Source organism: Cinclus cinclus, chromosome 2 (genome assembly GCF_963662255.1).
Source record: "Cinclus cinclus chromosome 2, bCinCin1.1, whole genome shotgun sequence".
Taxonomy (NCBI): Eukaryota; Metazoa; Chordata; class Aves; order Passeriformes; family Cinclidae; genus Cinclus; species Cinclus cinclus.
This window is the reverse complement of record NC_085047.1, coordinates 30,180,426-30,197,203: the sequence shown is the minus strand read 5'-3', so window position 1 is coordinate 30,197,203 and position 16,778 is coordinate 30,180,426. Positions and strand designations below refer to the sequence as shown.

Genomic DNA, 16,778 nt, shown 5'->3' with positions numbered 1-16,778 from the left:
TTTGTCTTCTTACTTCTGAGTGAGACAAGCATGGTGAGGCAGTGGAGAAAGTTCCTGGTGTCATTGACTTCCACGCTGTTCCCTTCTCCCGTTTTTCAGCTGCTGGGACACCACAGAGAAGAAAGGTGCACCCCTCCCCATCACTACAGCTCTACCACTCTAATACACTGCTCCAGGCCTCTGTGATCCCGGTCCTCCCATGACCTGCCAGGCCATGGTGTGTAACAATCCACAGGACCCCATGCACTCAGAACTCATCTCTGGCTCGCAGCACCTTGGGATGCTGCTTCCTGTCCAAGCCAGGCTTCTGTCTCTCATCTGCAGGCTTGCTTGCACGGCTGGGAACACGCACTGAGGAGGATCTGCTGCTGTGATCAGTTCCTTGATGTTTATCTCCATCAGGCTGCTCCTGCTCCACAGCCCTCTGCTCCATCAGCTCCTCTGCCTTCACCCGTTCCTGCAGCCATGGACACAGAAATGGTGTGAATCCTTTCTGCTAGGGTCTCGACAAAACACATCCACCCAACTGCTCCAGAGCCCAAACCCCCTTTGCAGGACCCATCACAGGCTGTCCCCTCCACCAGACACCTTGTCAGAGAGCAATCCCAAGCTGATGCACTAGGCCCTGCCCCAAGGAAAAGCTGCTCCTCAGTGGGATTTGATCTCACTTGGAGATACTTGTATTGATTTCTTCAGCACGGCCCTTCACCTGCTCAGCGTGCTCCTGGGAGTGCGTGTACCAGAGGGCAATGGCGCAGCGCCTTCCACGGCTCACAGCCCACACGCCGTGGGGGTTCTCCTTGCCAGAGCTGAAGGCCACCAGCCTCCCACACTTGGGATGCACCTCAGCCTGCCAGGAGAGACACAAGAGACTGTGAAGCCAGCTGACCCCTGCTCTGGAGTACACAGTCCTTAAACAGAGATGACACTGCCCCTGGGAAAGTGGAAGAGCTGAGAGCTGCTGGGCATCTACAGCCAGTCTATGAGCAAGGCAGGCTTTGGAGAGGGACAGAGAGAATCGATGGAACAACAAAGGTCACAGACACCCATAGACTGAAAGAGCCTGGAAAATCTCAGCTAGGAAAGAGTCAAACTCTCCTCTGTCTGAGATTTGCCTCAATTTGCCTTTAGCTGCCCCCATTTGAATCTGCCACTGCCCCAGCACTGAACTGTTTTTGGAATGGTGGGATCCAGTAACCAACCAGTTTCCTCCTGCCTAGACTGAGTCTCGCCCTCAGTGCTCTCTCATTCTTTTGGCCAGTCCCAGACTTACTGTGACAGTCACAGAGTCCATTTCAGTGAAGAAAAGGCCCCCACCTTGGAAGTCATCATTGAGGTAGAGAATGCCACTGTGGAGAGAAAGTACATATGTATGGTGAAGCTTATTCCTTCCAGGTGTTTCCCCATACTCCTTGTCACAGATTCAAAAGCAAGTAGACCAGTTAGCAGGAGAATCCATCAGAGGGTGTTAAAAACAGCAGTGCCTAGCTCAGGGGAGTCCCTGAGCTGCAAGCCACAGGAGGCTGGGAGAGTATGCCAGGGAATTAGCTCCACACACTTGTCCTGTTTTATTTTGGTTTGTTCTTAATCCCCTGCAGCATGCCTCTGTGGCACTGTTGTGACAATGCCCTGGGCTTGATAGACCTTGTTTCTAACCTGTTGTTTGTTTTTCAAGGTTGGGAATAATCCAGCTCCTGGAAGAGGAGACTGATCAGCAAAGAAAGCCATGTCTTAACAGCCAAAGAATTTCAGGGTAATATTAGAATTAGAATGATCAAAAAGAGAACTGGTGCATATAGAAAAGAAAATTAAACCAAGAAACGTCTTTACTAAAGTTTTACAAAAAGAGAAGTAGTGAGGCCACTGTACAGCACAGGTGAGACCACAGTCAAGTGGGTCACAGAATGGACCACAAAGTACCCAGGTTCCTCTTGGTATTCAATTAAGCTGATAGAAAACATCAGAGGAACAACAAAGGCTCTTAATTAACGGGACTGAGAGGAAGAAATAGAAATCAACATTGTGTTTGCTGAAGCAATGCTGAAGTACATAAGGGCAGAGAGAGGATTACCAGCCCTGAAACACAGGAAGTTGTAGCTCTTCTGCCACAGGGTTTCTATAAGGCTGTGAAGCCAGGGTGGTGACATGAGTGGAGAAAAGCAAGGACAGCTCTCACACCTCCAAAGGGACAGGAAGGTAGGGATAATGGCTGAAGCACAAACAGTGTTATCCTGACCTCAATAGTCTGCAGGGCTTTAGACTCCATTTCTGAGAAGGGTAATTGGAGGACAAGGAGTAAATGGAAAATGGTCTTAAAATGTAACATAGGGGTACTAAAATTGGGCTACCCACACAATGTTTGAAAAAGTAGGTTGTTTTCCAAGGAAACACTACATGCCTAATCTCAGCAGTTTGGACTCTGGCAAAAGGACTCAGAATGGTGCCATGGGGAAAATTTCTAACGAAAAGAAAAGGTGAAGATGAGCATGAAGAGTACACAGGGACCAGTGCACCGCTGGCACCCAAAGGAGCACTGTGCACCCAGAGCAGCATCACTGGAACTCGTGTGCCCCTGGGTCCAATCCCGTTCAATATTATCATCAATGCCTGTAGCACAGATCCACAGAAAAGATCCAGGAAGTTTGGAACTCAGGGACTTCGTTCAAAAGGACACTCTAAGAGTTCAGCCCTTGAGCTGATTGGGCAGTCACAACTTGAGCTGCGAGAGGACAGGGATATTCCCAAAAACAGCTCAGTGGCATAGATTCTGGGAAGGTATTTCACCATCCATTCAAATGAAGTCAGAGAACCCAGGGAGCAGTGAAGGGACAGGACAGCTTTCTCACAGGGGGGATGGAGATCTAACCAGTTACACAGCAAAGTTTGGTAACTTTACAATCTGTTTATACCAAGTAAATATCAGTATCAGAAGGAAAACAACTCAATGATAATGCAACTCCCTCTAAGTCCCATATCCTCATCATAGCTGCTTAGAGATTTCTGCTCTGGATACAGCTACCATTCAAAGAAAAGACAAGCAAAATTTCTGGATGCTCAGGGATGAGACAGCAAATAGGAGGAATCAGATGTAGTGAACTGACCTCATCTGGCTGCAGTGTGCAACAACTGGCATCACCATTAAATGATATTTCAGGGTCTTTCACAGAGGAATAATAAAACCAGCCACAGGCTGGAAAAAACATAAACTCTTACATGGAATGGAAAAACCCAACACAAAGAATTTGCAGTGAATCTTGAGAGAATAGTCACTGAAGTACACTGACTGCTCAAACAAAAGGAATCCAAGGAGCTTGACTATCCCTTTCCTGTAATTCACAGAATTCTTTAAAAGATGAACCTCGACTACAAGAAACAGCCTGTTAAAAAGGCTGGCAGCTGACTGTAGTACTGTGGTAGACCCACAAACTAACAGTCTGATATCATGGCTCTAATCTGTGCAGCCTCCGAGCCTCATTCTGCTCTCTGTTAAAGCTGGCTGTTTGAAGCAAGGAGGGAAAAAGGGGAGGTCTTCCCAGCCTAGGGAAGGTGTTTCACACCTCGTTCAGAAGATGCTGATGCAGCCTTCTGCCTGATGCTACAGTCCTGGATGGCTTTGAGCCAACCATCACCCAGTTTCTATAAACTAAGTCCTATGATGGGGCCAGGGATATCTTCACATGATCTAATGCAGGTGTTCTTACCTGTAGTCCCTGTACACATAGGCAGGAGGTTCCTTCCAGCACTCTTGCCCCTCAGGATCCAAGAGACAATTATCAGCGTGGACAGGATGACTAAGATCCATGCGGCCTTCCTGTTCCCCTGAAAATATGAAAAAAGGAATATTGGCGTTTTCAGTTTCAAGAAAGAATAAAGCAGAGAGAAAGGGAAAAGAGAATAAAGGGAGCATAGTCTCCTGAGAGCACATGGCTGGGAGTGAGGAGACTCTGGGAGACAGTGACTAATAGGATGAAAGGTTCTTTACCATCTACAGCTCTGCGACACACAAGGTGTGTGAATGAAAAATGGAGTTTCTTTCCAGGAGTAAAATAGGACTCTATGATTTTCCGAGATTTCTCACTAGCCTGCAGAAGTAATTTGGCGTCTCTCCATTCCACGTCCCCACTTTGGGCCAGCTACAAGTGAAAAACAAGTCTGTTACAATACTTAGAAAGATACTCTAAGAAATGATACACGTACGCAGCACAGAAGAAGAGACCTTTGTAAAATCCTGTGGTCACTCAGGCAAGAAAAGGATGCTTTTTCTCATTTAAATATAACTCAGGAGTACAACTGTACAGCACAGCACAGCTATAATTTCCTTCTCCTTGGCACATGAAGCCAGATCTGAAAAGCTGCACCATTTTGGGTCTCCCACTACACAAGAGATACTAGGAGACTAGAGTCTTGAATGAAGAGTCCTAAGATGGCAGGAATGTTGGAACACATGACTTAGAAACACAGGCCAAAAGAAAAAGAGGCTTTCTTCAGTCTAGAGAAGAGAAGGCCAAAGGAACATCTAAGTACAGCCTCCTGACACCTAAAAGGGGATTACAGATGAGATGGAGACAGCGTCTTCTCAGAAAGACACACTGAAAAGAGGCAGCAGACAAAAGCTACAGCAAGGGAAATTTTGGCTAGATATGAAGAAAAATTTCACCCTCACAAGACTGGTACAGCACCAAAAAAGGTGCCCAGAGAGGCTGGAGAATCTCTACCCTTGGAAATACTCAGAACTTGCCTATGCTAAGAATTGAGGGATTTCATCTAGCTTTGGAATTAAACATGCTGCAAACTGGAGGTCAGATTAGAGATCTCAAGAGGCTCCTTCTACCTTATTTTATTCTCCAACTCTAAACTAAGCATGTCTGTAAGGCTACCTCACAGGGTCAAGCAGTCCCAAAATCCTGCCTCACAGAAGAGAAAGCACTTGTCAAGCCCTCCATATGCAACACCCCTCCAATGTGATTGAGGAGGAAGGATGTAAAAGGAGACCACTAGTGTTGAAAGGGAGGAGACAGCACACCCATGATACCACCCAGAGTGCAATTCACAGAAAAAAACACTCAGGTGGCAAACTCTCTTTCTGGACAATTAAGAAGGTAGCAGACTCACAGATGCATTTTACCTGCATGGCCTTCAGAACAGTTAACCCTTCAAATCTCTCATGGGGGGTGTGAGGCGACCGTCTTGCACGGTATCCATCTCCTGCTTCCCCTGCTGCCTGGAACAGAAGGATACAGATGACATGCATTAGGCTGCCACCTCTCTCCATGGAAACCCTACTGCCCTGCCTGCTGAGGAGGAAAGTACACACACAGGAATTCTTACAGGATCCTGGCCTCACCTTGGTCAGTCGGAGAAGGTCCTTACACTCAGACTCTGTCAGCACTCTGTCGAACACAACCCTCTGGGTTCCATTCATCTGCTGGGAATCCATCGTGACAGCAATACCCTCAAAAGGCAAAGGACCTGTTGAGAAGCAAGCACAGATAAGTATGAGCAAGCTTTGGACAAGAATCCCTCAGGCACCAACCCCCAGCCTGGATAAGGAAGTGGAGAGACACTATACATTCTCTGAGAAGACAGGACAGTTCCCCAGAAGCGCCCACTCCTTGCAGACCCCTCACATGCTTCAGGGGAACCAGAGCACCAGGAAGGGAAGCTGGCCTACAGCGCGTGCTTCAGGAGCCAGCAGAGACTTGGGACTTGCTGGGAGAGCAGCAGGGAGCTGGGGGAAGTTGAGTGCACTGTGGCTTGCAGCAGCAGAACAGGTCCAGCCTACTGGAGTGAGGCTCTGGAGAAAATAAACAGGTAAACACCTCCATCAACCCTCCTTTCAACCATCTTTCATCAACATCTTATCCCAGAATTATCTCTGGTGAATCTTTCTGATTTCTTCATCCCCAAAGAGAAGCACTAGATATTAGCTGATGATTTAGCTTTTTGATCTTCGGCCTTTCCTCCCACCCCCTCTGACCTCTGGATGATGAGGAATGCCAAGGCACTCAGGCCCTTAGAAGGCTCTGCTCTCACATGTGCCACAGCAGGGAACCACTTGGGGTCACTTTAAGCAGAGACTCCACGACAGAGCCCGCCAAGAGGCTCTCTATCCACACGTAACAATAGGGGACCAGACTCTGCACTGCAGTCTGTATCATTCAGCCACAAACCCTTTGGACTTCTGTTTTCCAGGGGAAGACTTGCCCAAGATACATTGTCTGCTTCCAGTTTCCATTTCCTGGCCCCTCCCTTCATGTCCCTTTCAGAAAAATGTTGATTGAAGTTGGGCTGGTGGAGCTGAACCAGGTTTGGTGTAGACACTCCTGGCACACTGAACAGGGATCTGCACGTCCACAAGCTTGTCACACATTCAGGCTGTTCTCAGATTCTCCAGCCACAGTGCCCTTGGAGTTCGCATGCCAGAGATGTTCGAAGTGAGATTGTGCAAGATTACACATGCATTAAAGAGGAAGAAAAGAAGAGTGGGAAGACTTGCTGAGCCATTCAAGTCAGTCTGTATCTATGCTCGAATTCAAATGTCTGAGGATGGAAGACAGCCCTTAGCCTAAGTAAACCTGGCTGACTGCATCCAAGACTTCATTCAAGCTCTTTTACTCACCCCTCTTCTCCCTCTCTTCCACATCCAGAGTTTCCCGCTTTTGCTTCTCCTGATCCTCTCTCGGGAGCAAGGGAAAAAAACAGAGACCAGGGCTGTCAGTACAGAGAGTTATGCCCAATCCTCCTCTGTAGTAGCATTTCAAATCCTTACAGTTCCTTTTGTGCCCATTTCTCTAAATATTACTGTTCCTTGTACCACCACTACTTATACTGCAGTCCTAACTGACGTGCCCAATCTTACCTGTATTTCTGCTTTAGGTTTTCAGGAATCAGTTCATCTGGAGTCCAAAGATCCTACAGGAAAAAAACACAGGTGGTTCAGTACATAACAAACACTGCTTCTCAGTGAGTATCAGACCAACCACTGCGGCCCACTTCTCAGGTCAGTCAAATTGAGCCAATGCATATGATTACAGCAGCAATTTCAAATTAACTTCAGTCCTGGAACAGCAGAAAGGCCTTAAAGATCCGCCTCGTAAGGGATTGGGGGTCCTTCTCATCAGCAGCTGATCCTTTCTGGATCACGGCCTACTAAAGTGAATTCTGACAACTGTGATTGTGAACAACTGGTGAAACCATGGCAGGAAGATTAAGATAATACTTACAGGGTCATTAAAAGTTTCTCCCAGATGCTCCACTGCATAATAAATCAACTTCTTCTCCATCAAAGATCTCTGCACATAATGCTGAATACTCTAAGGAAGAAAAGAGACTGTCAAACAACCACCTCACACAAGACAACCCCATCCCTGCCCCACCACATTGCTGTGCACAATTAAAGCCCGTTCTTGTCCTGAAGGGACACTGACTGTGACAGACTAGTAGTAATCTCCAGTTTCTTCAGTCCTGGCCTTGGCACATGTCTGCAGTGAAACACCTTTCCCCTTTTGTCTCTTGGATTATGATCCTGTCCTGTGGGACAGGGGAGGACCAAAAAGGACAGACCTGGAGCTGTAACTACCTGTCTGGCGGTGACAGCTGCCTCGTCTCCCAGTTCTGTGCGATACTGTTTCATTTTCTCCAACATAGGCTCATCCGTGGGATAAAAGAGCAAGTAGGAAGCAGCACACTCAGCAGCTAGTGTCTGGTTCCCAACTTGGGCAGGGAGAGAAGAGAACAAACACACGTTTCTGAAAGACTTGAGCAGCGAATGTGTACAGGCCAGCAGCACCCAGTGTCCCTGTCAGGACCTGGCAGCTGACCTTACACCAAGTACACATCAGCCCCTGCCTAGCAGGGCCTCCACTCAACAATGGGAATGAACCTGGTACAGAACAGGCATGCCTTTAACACTTATTTGGAACCGGTTTAGAAGAAAGAGATTAAAATGAAGTATATTCTGAAAGAGAGACGGTCCCACTTCCCTCATGCAACAGATGAGATGAGGGGTCTAGCAGATTCTTTGAGATACAAGTTTTACCAGTGGTCTAACAGAGAACTAAGAAGCAGTTGGGTCAGTCTGGGGAGGAGCATGGGTATGCAAAAGAAAGGCTGAGGGATGTGTGAAAGTGACAGAGTGACAGGATGACCAGTGTCATGACAGGCCATCAGTTCAGCAAGGGCCAGTAGGGCTGTCTCAGAAGGAACACCACTGCTGAGGTGAGATGCATGGGTAGCCTCTAGGCAGCAAGTGGGAGCCTGGTCTGGAGCCATGTACTGAAAAGGAGGGTATAAAAAACTCAGCAACAAGGGAACAGCCTCACATCACAGAACGTAGGCAATGAGACTGAAGAAGACCAAAAGGGACATCTCCCCAGGTGGCCACAGACTTGAACAGAGGTTCTGGGAAGATTTAGGGGGCAAATAGAAGTAGAGCTCAGGTCAATGTGCCCACTTTTCCCCATGACAAGCTGCCCTCCAGAATCAGAGGCAAAGGGCAAGTGTAGGAGTGCCAAAGCATACTGGTTGGTGGCTCTGCTCACCCTGGCTGTAGGCAAACTGCAGTAAATCAAGATGAGATGGTATGAAATCTTCTGTGGCAGAAATTCTCCCTGGCTTTGTGGCAATTTCCAGGACGCACTGCTGCCTGCACTTCAAAACCTGAACATAATGGGCTGCAAGAGAGAGGAGGAATAAAGGCAGTAGCTCACACTTCTTCCAGACAGGAGTGCTGGGAGATGGGATGTGCCCAGTGTGGGGAGGACAGCCTTCCTACACAATCCTCCATGCCTCTAACACTACCTGCGATGGCTTCATACAGGCCAGGCTGCATTTCCTCCTCTTCATCCTCATCCTCCCAAGGCCCTTCACACAGGGCACGACATTCTTCCAGTGCTGACAGGGCCTCTGAGAGTGACTCCTCCAGCCTGGCCACGGCCTGCAGGTACTCATCTGCATCATAGTGCTGCACACCAGTCTCATATGCTTCCTGTGAAGGACAGATCCAGGTCCCTTCATCAGAGTGGGTGACACCAAAGGATGCCCCAAAGACTTCTCAGTTGCTCACAGGGTGATGCTGACATACCAGGGCTCACCTGCTCATGCAGAGTCAACCACACAGTGACAGAAAATCCTAGACTTAAGCCAAATAACTGTCACCAAAAAGTCTCTCCACCACACTTGCAGTGGTTTGTCCTCACCTTGAAGAGAAGGCTGCAGGAAGATCTCCCTCAGACACAAAGGGGTCTGAGCAAGACTTCTGACCAAGGCCCACAGTGACAGAACAAGGGGCAATTGTATTAAACTGAAAAAGCCTTTACATGGAAGATAAAATATTTGTTGGAGATATTTTTATGATGACTGTAGTGAGACACTGAAGCAGGTTTCCCAGAGAAGCTGTGGATGTCCCATCCCTCAAAGTGTTCCAAGGCCAGGTTGGATGAGGCTTTGAGCAACCTGATTTAGTGAGGTGCCCGTCTGCAGCAGGGGACTTGGATTAGGTGATCATTAAAGGTCCCCTCCAGGCTAAATCTATCTATGATTCTGTGTATAGGGGCCCTGTCTCAAGCCATGGTCTCTGTGTGGGAAAAGATCAGGGTCCCAGACCAGTCCTTAGGGTGGAATAAGAGCTGCTTGTGCATGGTTCTGCACTGAGCCCTCACCCAGTGTGGCGTGGCCTCCAGGTCCTGGAAGCTGTCTGACTTCACCCCTGACATACGCCGGTACTTCTCCATGTCCTCCCGCATTTGGAGGTGCTGGGGATTAGCGATGAAGAAGGTGTGAGCGGCAGACACGGCCTGATCCAGCTTCTTCAACTGTGGAGAAAAGGTAGCAGTGCCTGTCACGCAGGTCTCTGCAGTTCACACCCACCCCTCACCTCAGCTGCTTCCCGGGTTCACAGAATCATAGAATTACACAATGGGTCGGACTGGAAGAGACCACAGTGGGTCACCTGCTCCAACCTCCCTGCACAAGCAGGGTCATCCTACAGCACACGGCACCAGATCGAATCCAGATGGTTTTGGAATGTCTCCGGCGAGGGAGATTCCGCAACCGCTCTGGGCAATCTGTTCAAGTGTACGGTCACCCGCACAGTAAAACGCTTCCTAATATTCCACCTAAAGGTGGAACTTCCCGCGCATCAGTTTCTGCCTGTTGCCTCCTGTAGCGGCTGGCACCAGTGAGAAGAACCTGGCTCCATTCCCTTGGCAACCGCCCAGCAGATATTTATGCGCATCGGTAAGGTTCCCTCTCGGTCGTCTCGAGCCTGCGGGAAAGGCGTTCATCCCCTCGGCCGCCCGGCGACCCTCCAGGAGAGCCGCGCCACGCCGGGGCCCCTGCCGTGCACGACAGCACCCCCGGAGGCGGCAGCTCCCACCCCGGGGGCCGGTGCCCACCTGGAAGAAGGCCACCTGGAGGTAGTTGTAGGGCTCCCTGCGCTCGAAGTCGCGGCTCACGGCGCGGCTGGCGCGGTGCGCGGAGGGCGCGGGGCGCAGCCGCCGCCCCAGGCAGCGCTGCAGGCACTCGGCGCGCTGCAATACCGGCCCGAGCAGCGCGGCCTCCCAGCGCCCGGGCCCGCCGGGGAAGGGCTCCTGGCGGGCGCAGGCGGCGCGGCAGGCGCGGCGGGCAGCCCGCAGCTCCGCGTAGCTGTGCAGGGCGCGCTGCAGCAGCTCGGCCGCCCGCGCCCAGTCCCGCGCCAGGTACGCCCGCACCCCGTCCGCGTACAGCAGGTCGAACGGCACCAGCCGGCCCGGCGACGTGGCGGCCGCGGCGGAGGCGAGGAGGCTGAGGCACAGCAGCGAGGCCATGGCTCCGGGAGGAGAAGGCGGAGGAAGAGGAGAAGGGGTCCGGGCCGGGCGGGCGTCCCGGCGGGCCCCGGGCTCGGCCCACCCCGGGGGCGGTGCCGGTCCGGGGCCGCGGTGGGCGGGCAGGCCCGGCCCAGGTCCTGCTGCGACCGCCGCTGTTTCGGGGGCTCCCGGCGCTGCCGCCGCTCCCGGGGTCTGACGTGAGCCCTGGTCCTCGCGGCCGCCCCAGCGCGAACCCTCCCTTTGGGGTGGGTCACCCAAACGCCTCCAACGAGGCCTCTCCTTGGAGCCGCGCTTGGACACTTCGTATTCCCATCACGTGGAGAACTGCTTTGGGGGTGAAGGGCTACCTGTCTCCCTCTGACAGTGCCAAACCTTTGCCCATGGCTGGAACTACAGCCAGCACCAGCCAGAAGGTCCATCTCCCACACACTACTCTTGCATCTCCCTGACAAGAGCTGTGTCTGGGGCAGGAGCCTGGTCCAGACCTCACCACTCCCAGCTTTGATGGTGTGGGCAGTTGAGGGGGCCTTCCCCCAGAACCCTCCCTCAGCTTTCCTGTTTGGCTGAGAAGTTCGGGCCATCTGAAGTTTCACACAGTTTTGCACTGGAATCAAGAGTTTGCACTGGTGAAATAAGATGTTAAGGGTCAGGGTCCTGTCAGAGAGAATTCTTTCCAAGCCCGGAGTTGCCTCAAAGCAAAACCTTTTGCTGAGCAATGTTAGAAACCCGAGGCCTCTCTTGCTTAGCACCACTGAAATGGACAGAAGACCTTTTACCCAGTCTCCCATGACAACTCCTCTAAGGGCATCACTCCCTTTCCGAGGCAGCTAAGCATCTGTTGCCTTTCAGAGGAACTGACAAGAAAGGATGAGGAGGGAGGAAAGGAGCCTCGCACATTCTGCATTTCCCTTCCAGAAGCCTGTGAAGCTTCATTAAACATCGGGCCAATAATTTTGTTTCTATGGAAACAAAATTATTACTAATATAGTATTTTAAAAACAGACACACGATTGACACTCCAAATATAGAATTTTAATACCATTCTGCGCCTTGTCTCTTAGGGCAGAGCGGATGCGAGGGTGGAGTTCACAAAGGGACAGGACTGGCAAGGGTGCCAAGTGGCGGTGGCAGCGGTGGATGTGTTTGTAACCTGAGAGCAGGCACAGGCTGTCTGTCCGTCCGTCTGTTGTGCTCCATTCTGCGGATCTGTCCCACTTCTTTTTCCCCCACCAGCATGGGGTGCCACGTTTTCTGCCTGCTGGCGAGAAAGATGAGAATGCAAATTAGTGATTGGGTCCCGGGACAAAAGGAACGCTTGAAGTTTTATTTAAAAACTGTGATGGCACTGAATGTTTTTGATGCTGTCTCTCATAGTTTGGGGTTCTGGAAGGTCTGTGGCTCGCAGGCCTCTAGGGTCCTTTCACATGGCGCCTGCTCTCCGTCTTGCAGATGCCAGATTTCATTGCCAAGAACGGAGCAGCGCCGTGGCCGGTCGGAATTCTCCTCCTCCCTGCTGCTGAGGGAGAGGCGGCGGTCACGGCGTGATTCGACCAGGAGACGGGAGTGCCGTGGGCTGCAGGCTGGGGTGGGTTGTGGCGTCTCATCGATGAAGGTGGTGATCTCATCTCGGAAGAAGCAGGCGCTGGAGCTGGAGCCCCGGGGCAACAGCCCCCCCTCCAAAAATTGCCGTAGGGTCGTCAGCTCATCTTCTGGGGGCCGCCGGCGGTGCTGGTAGTCATGCAGCTGGGGAGGCAAGAAACCAGGGCCCCCAGGCTTGCGGGGGGTGGAAATGCGGATGTCATCAGATGAAGACCACTTGTGTAGGAAGGATGGAGCAGAGCGGTGGGCGGAGAAGATGTTAGTCTCATCATGTGACATTCTCCGTGAGATAGGGACCTGGAAAACAGAGAAGGGGGCAGGTGACGGAAGACTTGAAGAGTCAGAACGGGAAGGGAGTAGCTGAGGTTTTCTCAGAGAAGACAGTCAAGAGGACACAAAGGTGTGGGAAACTGACAGAGAAGGAAGTGGGTTGTGGGGCTGCCCCGCTAGCTTTTGACTCACCTGCAGGTAGTGCACCTTGTCCTGGGGCAACAACATGTGGTGCATGGGCAGCAGCTTGATGTCCTGGGAGTCCCGCTTCGCAGCTGCAGCACCGTTCGCATCGAATCTCACTTTGCAGATCCTGCCATCACCATAATCATCACACACACCATCTGTTGGCAAAGACAAGAACAGCAGTCAACACTTTTCAGTCAGAAGAGGAGCATTATCAGGGCACCTGGACACCATCCTAATGCTTATCTGACTTTGTGCTGCCCTACTTGCAGCCTTCAGGGCTCACCTCTGAACAAGGACCTCATCTTTCTGCTTGCAGCAGCACTAAAGCACCCAGACAGTGCCCTGTTTCTTCTGTTTTGCCTTTGAATGCCACTTTGAACGACACTGCCAGGTCTTGGGACCCTTGGATCAGAGAGCTGGGCTGAGGACCAGCATGTCACTTTGGTTGTGGCTTGGCAGCCACACACAATGTATCTATGCTTGCAACTAGTGGAGAGGGTGTTGCACTAATGCTTCCTGGATGCTAGTCCTAAGGCTGCAAGTGAGTGGCAGAGCCTCTCTACAGAATAAATTTTCTCATGGTTGCTGACCCCAAGCTGTAACGTGAATGTCACTGAGCCACTGCAACACCACAAGATCCTTTTCCCAAAGACCCCCCTCTTTCCTCTGTAGTCTTTCAGGGAAGGTTGGTTAGTGAAGAAAGGTGACTGTGGTGAGTTGAGGAGCTTACCATCCTCTGTGTCTTCCTCAGACATGATAGCCACACACTGCTCCCACACAGTGCGGAGATCTGCTCGGTAGCGCTCACAGGACCAGATGAAAGAGGGAAGCAGCAAGGTCTGCACCATGGAACACCAGAGCACAGCCAGAACCATCCAGGTGGGGGCCGTATCATAGCGCAGGCTGAAAAAACTCACGACCTTTAAGGTAAGAAAAAGCAACAATGCCAAGGAGACAGAAGTAGGGATCAAGGGACAAAGGTAACACGAATCAATTCTGTAGCAGAACATAATCTATCTCTAAAGGATTCATCAAGTAATTACCCTGTGTCCCTTTGAAAAACTGCTCCTGGGGTCTTGCCCCAGGTTTGCTGAACCATATTCCAGGCTGTCATATCCCTAACACGAGACCTGGTGCTAGCATCCCTTCTTCCTGTGCTCATTACCAGCTGGAGCTAAATAGGTGCTAATAAAGGACACAGCCATGGGGAAAAAAAATAATCTGTGACTCACCCTCTCCTCTTTTAAGGGTTCTTTTTGAGAACTTCTCTAGCTCTCCAATTTTGCACAGAATTGATCGGCTAGCCAAAACCTGAATGCTGTCTACAGCCACACAAGCAGAAAGAAAAAGACAACTGGATGCATCAGCTGTTAAAGCTGGTGTGTCAGTTCTCCAGAAGCAAACTGGAGCAACAGAAATCTCATTGTTTTCACAAGTAAGTTTGCAGAATAACTTCCTCTCCTCTTAGCCACATAAAATTTGCACAGTGGTTTTAGCTGTGTGGTGTGTGTTACCCAGGCTTAGACTTAAAGAAAATGCTGCTGCGGAAGGATGAGAGAATTACTGCAATCTTTTTAAAACCACCGCTCAGAATAACACACATTCAGATGCGGCAGTTCTGCGGCTGGTGGGACAGGAGAGATCCTTCTCTAAAACTTGAGAGAAAAGCAAATCTGGTTTAACTGCATACTCTGAGGGGAAAGGGAGAACTGGATGTGCTTACCAAGATAGGCACCCCAGTGAGCGTGTCATACAGGAAGACGATGGCACTTATGAGGTTGGTCATCTGCAAGGACGTCTTGGCTGACTCGGAGCCGTCCAATGAAGACCTCCTTTTGCCTCGTACATCCTCCACCACAATGGCTGGCACATTGAAAGTGGTGTGTGCTGATGAAGAGCAGGATGACGCTTCTTCCGCTCTCTGATGGTGGCACCGCCGGCGTCTCCTGTGTGCCCACAGGGTTTGGTAGAAGGTGATACCCACGCACACCAAGCCCATGACGATTCCTCCGAGCAGCAGGAGGCTAAAGCAGACACCGAAGCCCAGCCCTATTTTGCTGACAATGAACTGGCAGCCACGGGCGTAGTAGCGCTCGCCGTTGTTGTGCCAGCCAATGGAGGGCAGGGTGGAGAGGATGAATGACACCATCCAGATCCCCATGACTGCGTGCAGAGCCTGCTTCTTGGCATTGCTGAGGCGGTAGTTGACTGGCCACCTCACCATCCACATCCGGTGGTAGGAAAGGGAGGCCACTGTAAAGCAGGTGGCCAGCGCCAGGGTGTAGTACGTGGAGACAAAGACCTTGCAGATGCTTTCATTCCAGTCGTAGTCGGAGGACTCACGCCGCAGCTGCACCACGGCATAGGTGGTGAGGGGTACTGCTGCCATAAGGATGTGCGTGCCAGCAAGAAAGCATAGCAGCAGCTCCAGAGGCTTGTGTTTCTGTTGTTTGGCCGTGATGCTGAGGATAATCCAAGAGTTGGCCAACAGAGCTAACATCCCACATGCCAGCCACCACAGTGAGTTGTTGTGCAAGGTGGACTCTGATTCAGAGTCCCCCATGCTGCCACCCCTGCTAGACTGTACCCTGCCTCTGCTGCTGGGATTTTGTAGGAGGGTGAGTGGGACTCTGCACTGGGGGAGCCACGTCTCTCCTCATCTGCTGCTGCAATGTGATTTGTTTGCACACTGGAAGGGTTTCTCTCAAGGCATTGCCACCAGGTGCCAGGCAGAACAGCCGTCAACTCTGTCTCGCTTCCAGTCTTTCCTTTCCCTCCTATTTGATTATATTTCTTTCCCTTGTTCTAACTTTTTCATCTGTTTTTTCCCCCCCTTGTTCTCTTTCTTTTTCTTTCTTCCACCTTTTTTCTCTCTCATGAACACTTGCCAATGCTTCTTCCCTCACTCACTTGGGCTCACTTTTTTTTTTTTCCTCCCCATCTATTACATCACTGTCCTCCACTCTTCTCCCAAATAAAAAGCTCTCCTTACTTCATGTAGAAGTAGGACACCTTCTGACTCAGAGACCACCTTCTGCTGGGACTGGTGAAGGCCACACACAAACAGGGACTTCTAGGGACTCAGTTTTGCAGAACAGTTTGGCAGAAGCAAGTGCCTGCTTCCCAGTGTCCTAGGGCATGAAGAGCTAGGCAAGAGTTTTAGAGATGACAACAAAAGGAGCAAAGGTCCTGACAAAAAAGTGAGGGTGGTGCATACACAATGTGTAATTCCCCTCTCACCAAATGCCACCGTGCTCGGGGCCAGGTAGAGGTTCTTGCCAAGACTGTCAGAGAGCTATCAACGAAGAGGGAAGGGTGAGAAACAAGACTCAAAGGGCTCCCTACCCAAGACCTCACCACACTCTCACTACATTGTCCTTTTTGCTGTGCTCTTTTTGCTGGTCTTTAAAGCTTTCCTGCGCAGGGCACAGCTGGCAAACAATAAGGAGATGGCAGGGAGGGGAAGATCCTTTTCAAAGGTTCCCTTGGAGATTCAGGGCATGAGTTTCACTGCAGAAGAGAGAAGAGAGAAAAAGTAATTTAAGATCATTCTATCTTCCCAGATCTCTCCCTCTTTCTCTCTCTCTCTCTCTCCCTCTCTCTCCTTGCCCACACTAACACCTTGTCATGATTTAGACAGTGTGGAGCATTCCCTGTGTCTTTCACAGAACAGAAGTGCCAAATTTGCACCAGTCCCTGCACAGCTCAGGCTGGACTCTGGTTCCCACCAACTCAATCCAGTGTGGCTGAGACACAACATGTTCCCTGCCCTTCCAGTCCTAGGCTGCCTACCCAAAGTGTTATTAATGCCATTTCTAGCATGGAAGGTCTGACCTGCATCATCCCTTGAAATTCCAACCCTGCCATCCCCATGCATGTGCTGCTAAACCCCTTGTTTCAGCTGTACAGCTCCCA

At 50.8% G+C, this 16,778-nt stretch overlaps 2 protein-coding genes across 2 annotated transcripts; both read right to left on the bottom strand.

Annotated features, from left to right (window-relative positions):
* Positions 1-247: 247 nt before the first annotated feature.
* Positions 248-10,805, bottom strand: P3H3 (prolyl 3-hydroxylase 3). The gene is made up of 15 exons (XM_062513484.1): positions 10,395-10,805; positions 9,660-9,812; positions 8,800-8,986; positions 8,541-8,672; positions 7,580-7,713; positions 7,224-7,313; positions 6,860-6,912; positions 6,620-6,678; positions 5,345-5,469; positions 5,126-5,221; positions 3,983-4,133; positions 3,702-3,819; positions 1,274-1,349; positions 710-850; positions 248-457 (listed from the first exon to the last, which is right to left on the bottom strand). Exons 1-15 carry the CDS (start codon positions 10,803-10,805, stop codon positions 248-250), a joined length of 2,136 nt encoding a protein of 711 aa, XP_062369468.1.
* A 1,368-nt stretch (positions 10,806-12,173) lies between these two features.
* On the bottom strand, positions 12,174-15,426 carry GPR162 (G protein-coupled receptor 162). The gene is made up of 4 exons (XM_062513472.1): positions 14,587-15,426; positions 13,594-13,783; positions 12,867-13,018; positions 12,174-12,701 (listed from the first exon to the last, which is right to left on the bottom strand). The coding sequence occupies exons 1-4, from the start codon at positions 15,424-15,426 to the stop codon at positions 12,174-12,176; spliced, it is 1,710 nt and encodes a 569-aa protein (XP_062369456.1).
* Between the last annotated feature and the right edge of the window lie 1,352 nt (positions 15,427-16,778).